The sequence below is a fragment of the Orcinus orca genome, chromosome 15 (assembly GCF_937001465.1).
Source record: "Orcinus orca chromosome 15, mOrcOrc1.1, whole genome shotgun sequence".
Taxonomy (NCBI): Eukaryota; Metazoa; Chordata; class Mammalia; order Artiodactyla; family Delphinidae; genus Orcinus; species Orcinus orca.
The window spans coordinates 59,626,704-59,645,409 of NC_064573.1; the positions used below are offsets into that span (position 1 = coordinate 59,626,704).

Genomic DNA, 18,706 nt, shown 5'->3' on the forward strand with positions numbered 1-18,706 from the left:
TAGTTTTAAGTAAACCCATGTCAGTTAGCGATAGTTTAAATCCCAGAGTGATGGGGAACAGGTGATTAAGAGCCTTGGTAGCGATGGTAGCCTTAAACAGGGGAGATACTTCTTTTGAGACTTCCTGTAGCCTGTACATTCCAGGAGGCCAGGGAGCTTTATACTCTTGTTCACTGATTTATCTGAAGGACTTGGAGCAGTGCTTGTCAATAGGTACTCAGTAAATATTTGTCAAGTGTATGATGAAACAGGAAGAAAAATAATGAGATTCAGTGCTAAAATAGCCCAGGAGCAAATTTCTTTGTAGTAGATACGATCAGAAGGGGAATGGCGATGAAAATGGAACTTGAGAGTAATTATGATTTAGTATAAACACTGAGGAATGGAGGCAGAGGAGATGAAGCAGGAGGATATTATGAGTGTGATCAAGAGGAAAATGGTTGAAATAATGCAGTCTATGAAAGGACTGAGTCTTCCTACTGTTTAATGTTGCAGATAGTGAAACTGCTACTTCGTCATGGTGGAAATCCATTTCAAGCTAATAAACATGGGGAGCGTCCAGTGGATGTAGCAGAAACAGAGGAGTTGGAATTGCTGCTAAAAAGAGAGGTGCCTTTATCTGATGATGATGAGAGTTACACAGGTTTGTTCCACATAATCTGCATTCACCTGTTTGACACGATATTTAGTAGAATATTCTACTTCTGCTTTATAATACCTAAAATGTTGAGTACCTTAGGTAATGCTATCTAGCTATTAAGAATGGTGAATTTAGTAACCTAAATTTAGGTGTTTGCTACATGTCCTCTGTGTAAATGGAGTCATAATGCTCTCACCCTATTTCTGTGATTTCTTTTCCCCACAGATTGCTGATGTTACATTCAAGCCTATTGCAGCCTCTCTCCCCATTAATAGCTACCACCACTGCTATACACTACCACTAGCTATCCCACATCTTGAGTTCTTTTAATTCTTCTATAAATTAGAGCACCACTAACCGAACTCTTCCTGGCATTAATGAGTCATCTTTGCATTTTTATTTTTGCAATTTAGGTTGTTGAACTCTGGTCATTGTTATAAAATACAGGCACAATTTTACAGTCACAGTTTTAAAAAGGAAAGACCCGAAAAGAATATTTCATAAAACTTTTGGCATACTCAGAGTTTAAAAAAATAAACATAAACAATTAAAAAAATATAACAGAGAAAAACTTTCCTGTATTGAAGAAAGTCTTTTGTGTACAGATTGGAAGGTTTCACCATGTTTCAGGCAAAAATCAATGGAAAACAATTCAGTAAGTCTCATAACTGGCCATATCTTTACAAAATTATAAACAATTCCTATAAGCAATTAGGTAATAATACTAGTTTTATATTATTTATAAATAAAATGAAACCATACTCATTTAATCTCAGCCATTGCCAGAGGGCAATAGGACAACATCTGTACTTTTAAAAGAGAAAGGTCTACCATTTACTTTTTTTTTATTGAGGTATAATTGACATATTGTATTAGTTTCACATGTACAGCATAATGATTTGTATACACTGAAACATGGTCACTACAGTAATTCTAGTTAGTAATGGTCACCATACGTAGTTACAAAGTCTTTTCTTTCTTTCTTGTAATGAGGACTTTTAAGATCTACTCTCTTAGCAGCTTTCAAATGTGCAATGCGGTATTAAGTACAGTCACCATGTACAGTACATCCTCATGACTTATTTATTTTATAACTGGAAGTTTGTACCTTGTGACCCCCTTCACCCATTTAACCCACCCCCCATCTCTGACAACCACCAGTCTGTTCTCTGTATTGATGAGCTTGGTTTCTGTTTGTTTTTTAGACTACACATGTGAGATCAGAGAGTGTTTGTCTTTCCCTGTCTGACTTATTTCACTTAGCATAATGCCCTCAAGGTCCATCCATATTGTCTCAAATGACAATATTGTGTTCTTTTTTATGACTGAATAATATTTCGTTGTGTATATGTACCACATCTTCTTTATCCATTTATCCATTGATGGACACTTAGGTTGTTTCCATATCTTGGCTATTGGAAATAATGCTGCAGTGATTGTGGAAGTGCATATAGTTTTTCGAATTGGTGTTTTCATTTTCTTTGGATAAATAACCAGAGGTGGAATTGGTGGATTACATGGCAGTTCTATTTTTCATTTTTTGAGGAACCTCCATCCTATTTTTTTATAGTGGCTACACCAATTTACATTCCCACCAATGGTGCACAAGGGTTCCTTTTTCTCCACATCCTCAAGCCAACACTTGAAATTTCTTGTCTTTTTGATAATAGGTGTTCTGACAGGTATGAGGTGATATTGCATTGTGGTTTTGATTTCCATTTCCCTGATGATTAGTGATGTTGAGCATCTTTTCATGTGTTTGTTGGCCATCTATACGTCTTCTTTGGGAAAATGTTTATTCAGATCCTCTGCCCAGTTTTTAAATTGGATTGTTTGTTTGCTATTGAGTTGTATGATACCAGTTTTTTATGTAGTTTGAATATTAACCCCTTATCAGATACATGATTTGCAAAGATTTCCTCCCATTCAGTAGGTTGCCTACTGAATTTTCATTTTGTTGATGATTTTCTTTGCTGTGCAGAAGTTAAAATCTCAGTATTTTATTATGAAAATATTCAAACACACAGCAAAATTTGGAGAATTGTACAGTGAACCCCCTGTACCCACTAGCTATGTTTTGCAGTTGTTAACTGTTTATTACATTATCACATATCTATTGATCTACCCATCAATTCTTATTTTTTGCTGCATTTCAGAATAAGTGGTGGACATCTCTAAATAATTTAACATGCATTTCATTATAACTAGAGTTCAGTTTTTGTATATGATTTTTAGGTAATATTTACATTTGTGAAATTAATAATTCTTTAATAAAACATTCTATGAGCTTTTAAGTAATGCATAGACCTTGTATAATCCAACCTTATCAAGATACAGCATATCTCCAATACTCCAGGAAGTTCCTTATGCCCCTTCCTAGTCAGTGCCCACCCCTACCTGATCATTTACAACCCTCATGGTAAAGATGACTAGACAAGAATCACTAAAGGCTGGTAAATCTAGGGAGAATTCTTTTTTTATAAAAGCAGATATTTACATGACCTTTTCACATTACAAGAGAGGAGGAAAAAAGAACAATGATTATATGGTAGAGAAATCCAGCACCACCTGGACTGAGTGATCAAAATTAACATCATTCAAAGGAGAGACAGATGCATATCATGTGCCTCCACATGTGGTACCCTGAGAAGGATAGAACATCACTTACAGCATTCTGGCTGAGAATGTATAATCATGAGGAATGTTCTGCTTTTTAAAAGCCACTGCCGCCAAAGATTAAGAAATGTCAGTGTCATGAACCAGTAAAGGCAATAGAAATGTTCCAGGCTATCCAAAGAGGTAATAATTAAAGGCAATACCTGCTCCACGACTGTTTTCTGTCCTGGAGGGGGGGAAAGATTATAAAAGATACTATTAGATCATTTAGCAAGGAATATGGACAATAGGTTAGTGTTGTATCAGTGTAAGTCTATGAAGTCGACAGCTGTGCTGTGGTAACAAGAGAATATCTGTATGTCTTGGGAAATACTAAAGTATATAGGGATAAAGAGCCATGATATATGTAATTTACCCTCATATAGTTCAGGGAAACAAATGTATTTATACACATGTGTATATATAGAGAGAAAGTAAATTATAACACAAGAGAGCAAAACGTTAACAGGAGGAAAGCCTGGATAAAGGATATATGGTGTTCATTATTTTTTATTTTTCTAACTTTTTGTGAGTTTGAAATTATTTCCAAATAAAATCTAAAATATACAAATACATAAAGTTTTTTTGCTTTGTCCATTGAAAAGATCTAAAACTGACTAAGACAGTAACAGTAATCTTTCTTGGTACCCAGATTATAATCAGGAAATAATTTCTCCTAAAAGAAAACCAAGGTTTCTTGGAAAAAATGGGTGATGCTAAGTCTAGGGCAGGAAATATGTAAGATGAGCTTGGAACATCTTGTCATTTCAGATTTCAGGTCTTGTCAGAGGCCTTAGGAGATAACTTGAACAGTTCCCCACTGGCCAAAAATGCAATAGTTTGAGTTTCATTAAGGGTGTTAATTGCAAAGATTTCAAACCCATCAAATATGTTTAAACCCATGAGTCTATGATGATAAATTTTTAAATTTACCATGGTCATCAGAGAACCAATTTGTTATCTTAAAAATTAGGCAAAAAAGGGGCTTCCCTGATGGCGCAGTGGTTGAGAGTCTGCCTGCCGATGCAGGGGACACGGGTTCGTGCCCCAGTCCGGGAAGATCCCACATGCTGCGGAGCGGCTGGACCCGTGAGCCATGGCCGCTGAGCCTGCGCATCCGGAGCCTGTGCTCCGCAACGGGAGAGGCCACAACAGTGAGAGGCCCACGTACCACAAAAAAAAAAAAAAAGAGGAAAAAAATCAGTCATTTATTTCACCTTCATATTCGTATATGAACTCTTGTCACTGGGTAACCTCATTATGGGTGAGGAGAAATGTTTTTTATTAGATTAATCCAGCTAAAAGAGTGAAAAGAAAGACTGACCATTTTGCAACCCCCTGTTAGTTAATGTATGGGAGCATTGAGGATCAACAGTTGCTAACATTAAATTAAAAAGAGAAAGAAAGAAGGCATTGCCTGCCCTTGCTGGAATGCCCCTGTCCTCCACTCCCCAGTCCTCAGGATCCAGCTGCCATTTGCAGGAAATACCCAGACAGAGGAGCATGCTGAGCTGCACCAAGCAACATTCAGACCATAGGAAACCCCAACAGCAGCATCGTTTCCCAACAGATAAATTGTACGAAAATAAGAAGAACCTGTAGAAAATAATAAAAATTACTTAAGTGGCATATTTCAAAAATGGGCAAGACTAAACTATTAAGCATGTATTTAACAGGTAATTTATACTTCAGGGGAATTTTGTATAAAACTCAGTTAAGGGCTTGCCTGATGGCGCAGTGGTTAAGAATCTGCCTGCCAGTGCAGGGCACACGGGTTCGAGCCCTGGTCCAGAAAGATCCCTCATGCCGCAGAGCAACTAAGCCCGTACGCTACAACTACTGAGCCTGCGCTCTAGAACCCGCGAGCCACAATTACTGAATTGGCGTGTCCCAACTACTGAAGCCTGCACGCCTAGAGCCAGTACTCTGGGGGGAGAGGGGAATAAAGAGAGAAAAATGTAATGTTGGTTAAAGGGTTGATAAGCAGTATATTGTAGTAGGAATGGTAATGATGGAGCTATAGGCAAAATTGTAAAGGTGGCAGCTTTCCTTTTAGTATGTATTTTCACTCCTTCAGCCTCCAATAAATGTAAACTAAAGTGTTTGGTACGTAGACATTGCTTAATAAATATTTGTTGAATTGTGGGGGAGGGGTAACTGGCCCTAAGGGATTATGCTAGAATCCTCCATCCCCCACAGATCCAAGGAGTAGCTGGGCTGAGTTTGTCCATTACTGAGACTGGGAAGTTGGGAAAGACCTAGTCCAGCAACAGGGAGGTCTCCTCCTGGTGCTTCAGTGCTGACTGGAAGTCCTGGGGGAGCCCACTTTCCCTTCCACTGCTTGCAAAGAGCTGCCTCTTGGACTACTTCAACAGCGACAACAAAAGGAGTACTTAAGAAAATTCAAGGACAGCGCAAAGGCTTTTTGGAGCTAATAAAAAACATGATTATATAATCAGACAACACAGTAGATGAGCTGAAGTGGGACTTAAATGATTAGGCTATAAAATGAAGTAAAACAAATCCTTGCAACACAGCAAAAATACAAAGAGAAAGAATCCTGAAAGAAGAGATAAGATAAAAGACTTAGGGAATAGATCTAGGAGCTCTAGCAGATCTTTTTTTTTCTTAATTGGAATATAGTTGTTTTACAATGTTGTGTTAGTTCTGCTGTGCAGCAAAGTGAATCAGTCATATGTATACATATCCACTCTTCTTTAGATTTCCTTCCCATTTAGGTCACCACAGAGCACTGAGTAAGTTCCCTGTGCTATACAGTAGGTTCTCGTTAGTTATCTATTTTATACATAATAGTGTATATATGCCAATCCTAATCTCCCAATTCATCCTACCCCCGCTTCCCTGCTTGGTAACTGTAAGTTTGTTCTCTACACCTGTGACTCTATTTCTGCTTTGCAAATAAGTTCATCTGTACCATTTTTCTAGATTCCACATGCAAGCAATATTATACATTTGTTGTTTTCTTTCTGACTTACTTCACTTTGTATGACAATCTGTAGGTCCATCCACATCTCTGCAAATGGCACTATTTCATTATTTTTTATGGTTGAGTAATATTCCATTGTGTATATGTACCACATCTTTATCCATTCCCCTGTCGATGGACATTTAGGTTGCTTCCATGTCCTGGCCATAGTAGGAGCTCTAACAGATTTAGCATATGAATAATAGCTAGTTATGGGAATTTAAAAGGGAAAAAAAGAAACAGGTGGAGAATAGTCCATAATTATACAAATAGAAAAAAATGTTCCTGAGCTGAAGCAAGCCCAAGTCTATCAATTATAAAGCTCCAGGTGTATATAATATATAATTTATCAATTATAAAGCTCCAGGTGGATTGATGGAAGAAGCATGTACACATACCCCTAGACATATTTTGATCAAATTCCTTGTAAATTCTGAGTGTAGCAAGTTACAAGGAAATACAGTCGCATTGGCATTGGACTTCTAACTTACAACAGTGGAAGATAGACTACTGAGAGAAAAGAACTGCAGCATAAGAATTATGTACCTGGCCAAGGTATTGTTCACCTGTTAGGGTAAAGGAAAGATAATTTAGGGGTTTAAAAGCTATATCAATGTATTTTCTTACTTTTTAAAAAAAGAAGTTATGGAAGAATAAACCAACAACCTATAAAAGTGGCTACCTAATAGGAGAAGGGGTTAAAAGAAAGGCATGTGAATTGTTAGTCTTTTTGAAAAACAGCCTGGCAACAGCTGACAAAATACAAGGGCTCTTACCTTTTAGAGAAATATACTGAAATATTTCTGGATGAAATGATACCATGAATGGGATGTGCTTCAAAATGATACAGGAGTAGGATGAATAGAGGTATGGGTTGGCCAGAGATTGATGGCTGTTGGAGCTGAGTGATGAATACATGGGGGATCAGTATAACATTCTGTCTACTTTTGTGTAAAGTCAAATTTTACCATTATAAACACAGTTTTAAAAATACTTACGCTCCTTAATATAGTAGTCATACTTCTGGGAATATCCCATGTTTATTACAGCAGTGTTTTCAGTGGCAAAAGAAAAAGTGTGTAGTCATACAGGGGATCAGTTGCATAAATCAAGGTGTACAGCCACACCACAGACTATTGTACAGCCATGAAAAGGTGTATCTTAACACTGTACCAGTCACTTGGAGAGATTTTCATAAGATATTGTTGAGTCAGAACAGTCAAGATGAAGGCTCATAATATCTCATTTTTGTAAAATGAACAATGTTTTAAAAATCTATATGTATATGCACATATATTTGTGTAAAATTTTATAAACATGGAGTAAAATCTGGAAGGATGTATCTTAGGTTGCTAATGAGGCATGTGTTGGGGGTCAGGTGGCAGAGGAAGGGATAACTTGGGTGGAGGGAAAGGAGGTAGAGCTGGACACAGTCATGTGATAATATTTTTGTACACATAAATATACAGGACTCTACAAAATCTCTTGCCCTGCACCACTGTTTATTTAATCCCAATTCCGTTCCCTTCACAACTAAGTTTCTTAAAGTGCATTGTGGTGCACTTGAAGTACCTTCCATCCAATCTATGTTTACTAACATCACACATGATCTTCCAACAACAGACCCCTTAGCTGTCTTTTTGGTCTCTCTGTGGGATTTGACAGTGTGGACTGTGTTCTTCCCAAAATTCTCTGGTCCTGGTTTCAGAGAGGCAGTTCTCTCCTGGCTTTTTCTCCTGGAAGATAATTCTCTTCCAGCTTCTCAGACTGTTCCTTCTTAGGTTCCTTCCAGATCTCATCTCTTCGTTTCTTCCTCATTCTCTTCCCGTACACCCCTGTGTTTATTTTTCCAAAGATTTACTTTCTGGAACCCTCTTCTCATACCAGATAATCTCCCAAATAAAGTTCACCCACACTTACAGCTTTAACTACCATCTATGTTGTGAAGCCTTTTAAATATCTCTTTATTCCATACCTTTCGCTTACGCTTCATGCGTATATATTTAACTGCTCTCCGGATGTTACCACTTAGAATTACTACAGAAATCAGTGTACCTGGAATGAACTACTTTTTTCCCATTTACACTCCTCTTCTTGTTTTTCCTGTCTCATCATTCAGCTATATGTATGTCCTAAACTTGATAGTCATCCTAAATTCGTCTTCTTCCTTTTTCTTCAGGTCAATTAGTCTACAACTGTGTTTGTGCACCCATGATGTGTTAGGCATTGTTTAAGCACTGGAGATCTAGCTGATTAAGAAAGTGGAGATACTAACATAATCATCCCCTAACCCTTGTCACTTCTTATTTTCAAAATATTTGTAAATCAATCTACCAGTTGCAAGCTGAAAGTCATTTGAACATCTTTGTGCTATGTGAAATCAGGATTATAATAGCTGAATTACATAGGCTTCCTCAAGAAAGTAAGAAAATAAGATTTGAAAAATAGGAACATTTCATATGGTATGTTAATACTCCCATTTATTATGGCTACAAACTCTGCAATCTTGGTCTCTTCAGAAAACAGTAGCTGTGAAAAGCAGCTTTGGTTAAAAATCTTTCTATGAGAAAGCAGCACTGCAGTAAGTTTTTCCCATGGAAGAAGTTAGGTATCTTATTTGAACTTACATGTTTCATTAGAGTGAAACACATCTTTTAGAATCTTTTTTGATTATCACTGATATTGTTTCATGTGTTCATCAGCTATGTATTGATTTTTCAGCATACTTATTTTCCTCATGGTGAATGTGCCTGAATTATTGCTTGATCAAAATCCCTCAAGGAATGATTCAAAAATCATCAGTAAAAATCATCCGTAAGTATCATACAAAGATTTTGAAGTTGCTGAAAAAGACTGATAAAAATACCCAAATTTATTGCTTAATTTACATGAGGTCCTTGTTAGACTTAGTGTCATCTAATCTAAATTCAGAATGTGTTAATATTTAATCAGGTATTCATTTTACTGCCCATAGACATTTGTACATATAAAGCCTGATAGCATTGTTACCCATCTAGTATGTTATGTCATCCATGTGACAGATACACTTTAAGTGTTGCAAAGTTAGAGAATATAACTGACTATGGATTTCAGAACTTAATAAATTTGGAGTAGATAAAAAGGTACTATACATGTAACATTTTGAAATACGGTTTATTCCATTAGTCATTGTGCTTTGTGACAGTGCTACTGAGAGTAGCTGTTCTACAAACTGTTACTATTCCTCAGGATACAGAGCTTGTGCCAGAATGTACATCAGTGCACTGCTTCCTTCATCATAGAGGAAAAAGTGCTGTGACAAAGATATCAGCTGAACTAAGTGTGCTCGTGACATAACTGATTTCCGTCTCTGGCACAAGCCCGTTATTTCATTGTTTCATCACAGATTTGTAATAAACAATTGGCAGAGTGGCCTTAAGTTCATGGACCACAACTGAGTAGCCATTTTATGTTGTGCATATCAGACGTTTATGATATTGTTGCAGGAAATACATGTCCTGGTTACTACAGCTTATTTGTATACAAATGTGTGGCACTTTTAAATTTGCATAATTCTTTAGTTGTTTTCCCCTAACCTCTGCCCTTATTCCACATTACCTTCCTGACAGAATTCTATCTAATAATAGTGTTTGCTACAAATAATTGCTTCTTGCTACCCTGCTGAAAACTCAGTCATATTCAGAGAGCCAGACCATGCTTATACACCATAATTATGGTAACAGAGGTGTCACACAGTGCCTACCCTGATACTTTCTGACACTCCTTAATTGCCAAAGTAGAGATTCTGCTGCAAGTTTGCAGACCCTGGTTTTATTACTTAAACACAGTGCCCAGTGGGCAAAGTTGAAAATGCCAGGCATTGTTAAAATAATTATTCATCCTTTTCTTATCTTACTTTGACTGCCAATAATCTGGCCATGTTTATTAAGCAGCTGCTATACACTTTCCTCACTTGTATGCTTCAGCTTAAGCAAGGAAATGCTCCATCATAATAAATAGACAAGCTACATTTAGAGTCTACCATAAGACAGATTAGGAAACTTTTTAAAAGACCGTGATATGTTGTTACCCTCTAGTGTTTACTGAGTGCATTTCTGTGTCATAAAATACACAAAATGACCAGTATTTTGAAGTCTTATTTTCTTAATGTTAAAACAGTAGATTGTAACTATTCTAAATATATTGTAATATTTGGTAAACTCATATCCTCAGTTTTATATTTCAGGAGCTATGAAAATATGACTGTTGATACATGCACATATGGAATTATAACAGTTAATAAATCAAGAGGTACGAAAAACAATTATTTAAGTCAAAATATACCAGAAATTTTTATTAAATGGATTATGTGATGTTAACAGTTTAACTATAAGTAGGAAGAAGCATCACCTTTGGAAGTTTTAAAGCAAACTTTTTAACCTTGGAAGCATAAACACTACAGGTAGAAATTACATAGCGTAAGCACCATATTTGGTGTCAGCACCCTTTATTTTTCACATGTATGTCACTGTAGTATTGTTGCTTACAAGAAATGAAAAGGCACTTAAATATCCATGATGTGCAGAGGGCTGAGCATATAGCATGATAAGCAATGAGATATTCTTTAATTTAATGATCAATTAAAAGAAATTCTGGGACTTCCCTGGTGGCGCAGTGGTTAAGACTCCACACTCCCAATGCAAGGGGCCCAGGTTCGATCCCTGGTCAGGGAACTAGATCCCACATTCATGCCACAACTAAGAGTTCACATGCCACAACTAAGGAGCCTGCGAGCTGCAACTAAGACCCGGTACAACCAAATAAATAAGTTTAAAAAAAAAAGAAATTCTATCACTGTGTTTTGCATACTCTGCTTTTTCTCCTCTGCTTTGTGACATATATGGTGCACTTTATACACAGAGTTCTGATTTTACTTTTTCAAACTTTTTTCTAAATATCACCAGCTACTTCTACCTGAAACTTAAACAACCAAAACCCCTACAGTTCTCTTATTTGAAAATCAGTACTTTAAAATCAATACAGATTTTATCATGTGTTTTATGTGGATTCATTATATCAACCTAATTCTAAAGCTTAAGAATTTTAAATTCAAAGTTGAGTGTTTTTTCTAAGAAAATTTTATATGTCAAATTTTGTTAAGTAGAGAAAAAGGGAAAGAAATTATGAATACCTAAATTACCATACTATAAGCATTTATTCTTTAGTAGTGTCTATAAAAATTACATAGTTCTATATTTTTTCCTTGTTCATGTATCAGAAAAATAAATAGGAAATTGTGACTGCAGCTGGGATGCTCTTTGGATGCAAATGAATATGTCTTTAAATTTTTATGTTACACAAAATAATAGTCTTCTAAATATCTCTTTGAATTTTATGTAAATATAGTAGTCAAGAAATTTTTAGTGTGTTTGCCCAAAATATGTAAAATTGGCTTATTGCAAATACCAAAACTAATAGATTTTTTGTTAAAAATATTTTAGCTTGATGGTTTTCCTTAAAAACTGAATTTGTACCAGTGCCTAGCAACTTAAAGTGAGTCTGTCACATAATTATGGTCCTTGAGATATTGCTGAATATTTAAGACTTAAAGCTCTGTGAAGGGTACATTTGGGCAGAACCCTTAAAAAAAGACCTTTGACTTTAAAATATATATGCATACAGTTAAATGAGTTTAGCCTTAGTTATATCATCCTGTTTTATCTAGTCATGGTTTGAAGGACCTCCATGTAATATATATATATATGTATGTATGTGTGTGTGTATATATATATATATATATAGAGAGAGAGAGAGAGAGAGAGAGAGAGAGAGAGATAAATATCTATTTATCTATCTGTCTATCTGTCTATATATATATATATATATATATATAGATGGAATAGCCGAGACTGGGTGATTTTTGTCAGTTTCCTATAGTGACATCAAAATTTTTGTAGTGATACCAATCATATTTTTCAGAGGGGGAAAATCTTGATTAACTTATACTTTATAGAATTCGTTTCTGTGTTACTGACATGTTGGTAGAAAGGCCATGCATAACTAATAGAGGGAGTGTAAAGAATGGTGTGATACTTGATTTTACTTTTTATGTAAATTTTGCTTTTAGACATAGTATTTTCAATTATTGATTATATTCTCTTCCCTCTCCAGCTCACCCCTAAATTCTTAGCTATAACTCTCTTATCTATATCTGTTACTTTAGAAATACAGTGAAAATATGTTCTCATATGGCATACTTACTTCCAAATAAATGTATGACTACTTTTCTCCTGTATAGTAGAATTAAAATATCTAACTTTACTTAGGAAAATTGAGGTTTAGAAAAGGGAAATTTAGAAGAAACTGTATACAGTTACCCAATATTTTATTTTCCTGTCTCTTAAGCTGCATTTCTCAGTCAATTTAGGGATATAAAAGCTGTAAAGATTTGTTTCCTAAAATGCAGGTGTTTTTTTCTAATGTTACTTCGTTAGCTAGGTAACATAAATAAGTTATATAATCAATTCTTAAATATATTAGTTGTGGTTAGTGGACTATTGCAAAGCAGAGGAACAACCCAAATAGGCATAAGAGAAGCCTGCCTCAGTTGTGAACTACCCCTGTCAGTGGAGCCCCGGAGACTCTGAAACTCAGAGAAGACTGCAGTTAGAGAGGACCATGGACCACTCCTGCAGGGGTACACCTGCTGTAGAGGTCCTCCACAAAACTGCTGAAGAAACAAGTTTTCCCCTTTATCAGTATGAAAAGAAATCCAGAGATTTGAGGAAAATCAACTGAATGAAAACAAGAAGGGCCAAAATGAACAAGCACAACAGCTGATTTGGAGAATGTAAATTACATAGGAAGCAGAAGGGTAAGTTCTTCTCAGTATGCGTGGAGACAGTGGGGGTGGGGGGCAGTCGATCCACTAACCATAACAAAAGGCCACCCTGAAAAAGTCGACAAGGGAAGTCCTTGAAATTCAAAATGTTTATCGTTACTGAAAGTAAATATTCCATATAGGACTAAAGAATAGACTGGACATCGCTGCAGATTTAATTTGAGATCTATGAGAAGGACAACATATAAAACATTAAAAAAATACATTGGAAATATGAGAAAAATGGTACAAACATACCCAGGATAGGTAGTATTCATTTTACAAAAGAGTGCAAATGTTGGGAGAAAGTAATTTTTTAATGGAAGAAGATGTCCCTTAACTGAAGAAAGAGGGTAATTTTACTTAAAAACAAAAGCAAAACAAAAAGCAAGGAAAGGATACATTTACATGTATCTAGATGTATCCACATCTAGATACATCATGACTTCAAGGATAAAGATTATTTAAAATCTTATAAACACCCGGACTCAGAGGTAAACATGTTACCTACAGAAGGAGAGGGAATCCGATTTCTTGTTCTTAAAGATGTTGTGAGAAGACTGTGTAGCTACAGTCACAACGTTCTGTGAAAATTATTTTGAACCTAGAATTCTATTCCCAACCTGTCACTCAAGTGCAAGGGCTAAAGAAAAACATCATTAGACATACTTTCTATTCTCTTTCTGAAAAAATTATTCAAATATATTACTTTTCAGTGACACAGAATACAAGTCTAAGAGGAAAATATGAAGACTACGGATTTTGATGAAAAATTTGCAAGTGACAGCAATGAGCAACTGGCATATTTTAGGACAAAATGTCAGAGAGCTTTGTGAAAAATGTTATCAAGAAAAGAGTAGATTACAATATACATAGTGTGTGAATTAGATTCTGAGAATTCACTGTGTCATGATATTGATAATATGAAGATGAACAAGACAGAAAGCAAAACCTCAAGGGAAAATAAACTATATATACAAGTCACAGGCTAAATATTGACAGAAAGCAAGCTAAAATGTGGTCTGAGTTGGAGGTGCTCATGGAGTATAAGCGTGCTTTCTGAAATGACAATAGTAAACTGCCTTGGTCAGGGAATTTAGAAGAGCCAAGAGGACAGACTTGAGGTTCAGAAATTCTGTTCACTTTATTATTTCTAAGTTAGTTAAATTCAAATAAAATCAAATGTAATACTTTAAGTTATGAAGAATGATTCTCTTGAGTGATGGGGCTATATTATGGTTGGCTTTTCTTTACCCATCTCTATATTCTCCTGGTTTTCTAACATAAACTGTTTTTTACTTTTGTAATAAAAGAATAATAAATACTATTTGAAAATGAAACAAAAACAGCGTTAATAAATGAAGATCACTAAAGAAGTTTATGTTAGGACATTTTTATGCATTAGCGCATCTCTGAATAAAAATGATATATATAAACAAAATTCCAATTTTTTTTTTAAAGTACTATTCCTGTTAAAAGAATTCATCATTCTGATTGAGTACGTTACACCAAAAAAAAAAAAAAAAAAAAAAAAGGCTTTCAACATTGTAGACTTTTTGGCAATAGAAATCAAGCCAAAACCATCATTTTTTCCCCACTGTTTGGAGTGCTGTATTAATTTAATCATAAGAGCTCGTATTTTAGTGCTCCTATACTATTATCTAGGTTTCAGCCCTGGATCTCAAGTTGTGGGCAAGTTAGTTAACCTGTACATGCTTACATTCCACATCTGTAAAATAGGAATTACAGTACATACAGTTCCTGAGTACATACAGTACTTATGGTGGTGTGGTAAATAAAGGTTAAATGAGTTAATATACAAAGACACATAGACTGTTGACTGGCACAGAGTAAGCACTTGATAAATGTTTCCTTTAAAAACAGTGAAAACCTGAAATAAAGTTATCATATTAGTCATGTCCAGTTATTTAAAATGAAACATTCAGGACCATCCTTTATATGATATTGCAGTCTTATAATCTTTAAAATGTCATTTTTATTTACCATCGTAAAGATGAAAACTCTAATCAAGTTCACTGGTTTATATAATCATTTAAAGTAGTCAAGATGGCTTTTTTCCTTTATTTTTTTTTCTAGCTTTATTGAGATAATTGACATATAACATTGTATAAGTTTAAGGTGTAAGTGTAATTATTTGATATATGTATATATTGCAAAGTGATTACCACAGTAAGGTTAGTTGACACATCCACCACCTAACCTGATTACAATTTTGTGTGTGTGTGTGTGTGTGTGTGTGTGTTGTAAGAACGTTTAAAATCTACCCTTAGCAACTTTCAGGTATACAATACAGTATTGTTAACTGTAGTCACCTTGCTGGTATGATTTTTTTGTTTTTTGCCATAGAGCCTACAGTTACCTAATTTACTGTCTTTTTTTTTTGGTCTTTTTTTTTTTTTTAATTTACTGTCTTTAATGAAAGAGTATCTTTTCATATGTATTCCAGAAAATGTGCTTACATATTACCTGATTTTATACTCAGAAAATTATTTATTTTAAAACTCCCTAAGTATAGTATATATGTTATGGTGGGGGGGTTAATTCTGTACATTGCATGATATATTCATTGTTGATAACATTTTAAAATAGATTAATTGTATGCAAATTAATGTTTTTTGTTTCAATATAGATTTTTTTTTTTTTTTTTTGCAGTACGCAGGCCTCTCACTCTTGTGGCCTCTCGCGTTGCGGAGCACAGGCTCCGGACGCGCAGGCTCAGCGGCTGTGGCTCACGGGCCTAGCTGCTCCGCAGCACGTGGGGTCTTCCCAGACCGGGGCACGAACCCGTGTCCCCTGCATCGTCAGGCGGACTCTCAACCACTGCACCACCAGGGAAGCCCAATATAGAAATTTTTAATTTTTAATCTCTATAGTGAAAGTACAGAGCAGAAAGAGGAGTAGTATTACGAACCCATGTGTACTTATTACCCACTTTTAATCATTACCACCTTATGGCCAATCTTATTTTGTTCTATCCATTCTTCCCTATCCCATCTTTGAAGTCATTTTATTAGAAAATGTTTTAGTAGGTACCTCTTAAAAGATAGGAATTAAAAAAAAAAACATAATATCAGTATCATACCTAAGCTAACTAAACTGGATTCCTAGTAAATATTTGGTTATTGTTCCAAGTTCTCATTGCCTCATAAAATCATAAGTTTTTTTCAACTTTTTCAAAGTCTGAATCCAAATGAAGTCCATATATTGCAGTTGGGTGAGACGTTTGAGTATCTTTTAATCTGTAAATATTCCCTTCCATTCTTACGTTCTTGTATTCTTCTGTTGTTGAAAAAATCATGTGCCTGGCAGTTTTTCCCAAAGTCTGGATTTTGCTCATTGCATCTCCATGATTTTAGTTAAGGAAAACTATTTTCCAAGTATTTTTCTTATCTCAATTTCACATTTTCTTTGTTAACCTACAATGAATTTAGTGGTAAACTGACTTTAATACTGGAAAGGAAGAGTTGCTTGTGGTGATTACAAAGGGATTTAGCCACAGGTTGAGCAGGAGATTATTTTAATGGTTCTGATCAATTTTCTTAATTTTTGTCAAGACAGAGGTGAACATTAGGCTCCTTTTGAAACTAATTTCTAGCACTTAGTATTGGCATAAACTCTGTATACATTATCTAAATATTTTACATGCTGATATTGCCTGTAATTTTAAACCTTATTTTTCATCACTGCTTTTCAAAATGTGACACACTCTAATATATATCTAGTATTTATATGGGTTCTCTAATTTTCCTTTTCTTCACAATTGAACAGTCTTTATTTCAGCTTCTGAAGGGGGCTAATTTTTCCATTTTCATAAAATACAAAATACATATGTACTCAAATAATTGTACAGACACCACACTATATAAAGATGGTGCCATTGTTTAAAAGTAAATTTCTGGCTGACTCAAAAAGGTTCAGCAGCTGATGTATAAAAGCATGCGCTCAGTATAGGAAGAATATTGGAAGTGTTAGTGCATAAGGTGTGAAAGTGCAGGCTATACAAAATCTAAGGGTGGCTGAAAGCCGTTCAAGTGACAGACCTAATCTCCACGTGACCAGTGCTGTGGGAACTGATACCGTGTGGGTGAAGTGGTTGCCACCTCTTCAAAGTGCTGACTTTAAGAAGACGTCAGCAATGAATGAGTCAGACAGTAGTAGTAGTCAATGGCACTTGGACGTTAAACAAAATTGTAAAGTGGATAAATTTGTGTTACATGGCTTTTTTTTTAACGTCTTCAGTGAAGCATAATTGCTTTACAGTAGTGTGTTAGTTTCTACTTGTGTTACATGTTTCTGTTCCTTTCTACAGTCCTCCTGTCTGTCCAGTATAAGCACCCCGACTTGATTTCTTGACGTCTTAATCCAGTTCTGAAATCCTCTAGTTGTATACTCATTCTACATTTATTAAGTATCTGCACATGCGAGGTATTACAAAAGTCCCTAAGTATAAGTCACAGACTTGTATTTGAAGTATCTGTTGGGTAAGTGAAAAACAGAACAGTAGAGTTACCTCACTGGAGGTTATCTTCCCACAAAGAACTCCCAAATTCCATCAACAGGCCTTTTTATTCTCAGTAAATGCACTACTATCCCTACCATCATCCGTCCCACAAATAGATAATACCTAATTTTTTCATTCTCCAGGTGTTATAATTTACACAGGTGCTTATTAATAAAGTAGTATACTTTTATAAGTTTACAAGAAGCTGAAGTGTGCGCGCATGCGCGTGCATGTATTTAAGCACGTATTCATCTAGAATAGGTGGAATGCATAGGGGATATTGTAGAACATATAGTCTTCTCTTTGCCCCTTGACTTTCCAGGGAAACGATCTTTGACCTCCCAAATCCCAGTGATCAGAATAGCAGCAATAAAATATACACATCTTTTGGAATGGTTTCAAACCAGTGATGTTCCCAGGGGTAAATGAGAAGTTAACTTTACCTCCTTCCAGATCAATCCAAATAAACATATAAGTAAATACCAATGCAAACGTAGCCTCAAGACAAGTCCCCTACCCAGCCTCCTCCCCACAACAGATTCCTACCCCTATGCCCTTCCTAAAATATAAATTCTTGAACTGCACCTCTCCTTGACCAATAATCTAAAATATCTTCTAGTTAAGTAGTTGGAAAATAATAAAGAGTAACTGAGTAAAGACAAATATATGATATTTAATCTTTGGAATCTAAAATAAATGATACAAATGAGCTTATTTACAACACAGAAACGGACTCACAGACATAGAACACAAATTTATGGTTACCAAAGGGGAAAGTGGGGGTGGGGTAGATTAGAGGTTGAGATTAACAGATACACACTACTATATTCAAAATAGATAAACAACAAGGATTTATACACAGAACTATATTCAATATCTTATAACTACCTATAATGGAAAAGATGGAAAAAAATATATACATATGTATATAAAACTGAGTTACCTGAAACTAACACAATATTGTAAATCAACTATACTTCAGTTTTTTTAAAAAAGTAACTGATGAGAATCTACATAAATGTGCATAGAAGTTTGGGGAATAGG

General features: G+C 35.3%; 1 protein-coding gene across 7 annotated transcripts in view; it reads left to right on the forward strand.

The window, feature by feature from the left end:
- Positions 1 to 18,706, forward strand: part of ANKRD12 (ankyrin repeat domain 12) — a 115,051-nt gene that overhangs the window by 68,797 nt on the left and 27,548 nt on the right. For 5 of the 7 annotated variants that reach the window (XM_033439391.2, XM_012535305.3, XM_012535306.3 and 2 more), the window contains one exon: positions 496 to 643. In XM_033439391.2, the coding sequence (XP_033295282.1) occupies positions 496 to 643 (148 nt within the window). Of the gene's footprint in view, positions 1 to 495; positions 644 to 9,002; positions 9,096 to 10,506; positions 10,572 to 12,172; positions 13,135 to 18,706 lie in introns of those variants that run through there. The other 2 variants (XM_033439393.2, XM_033439395.2) reach the window with 2 other exon arrangements.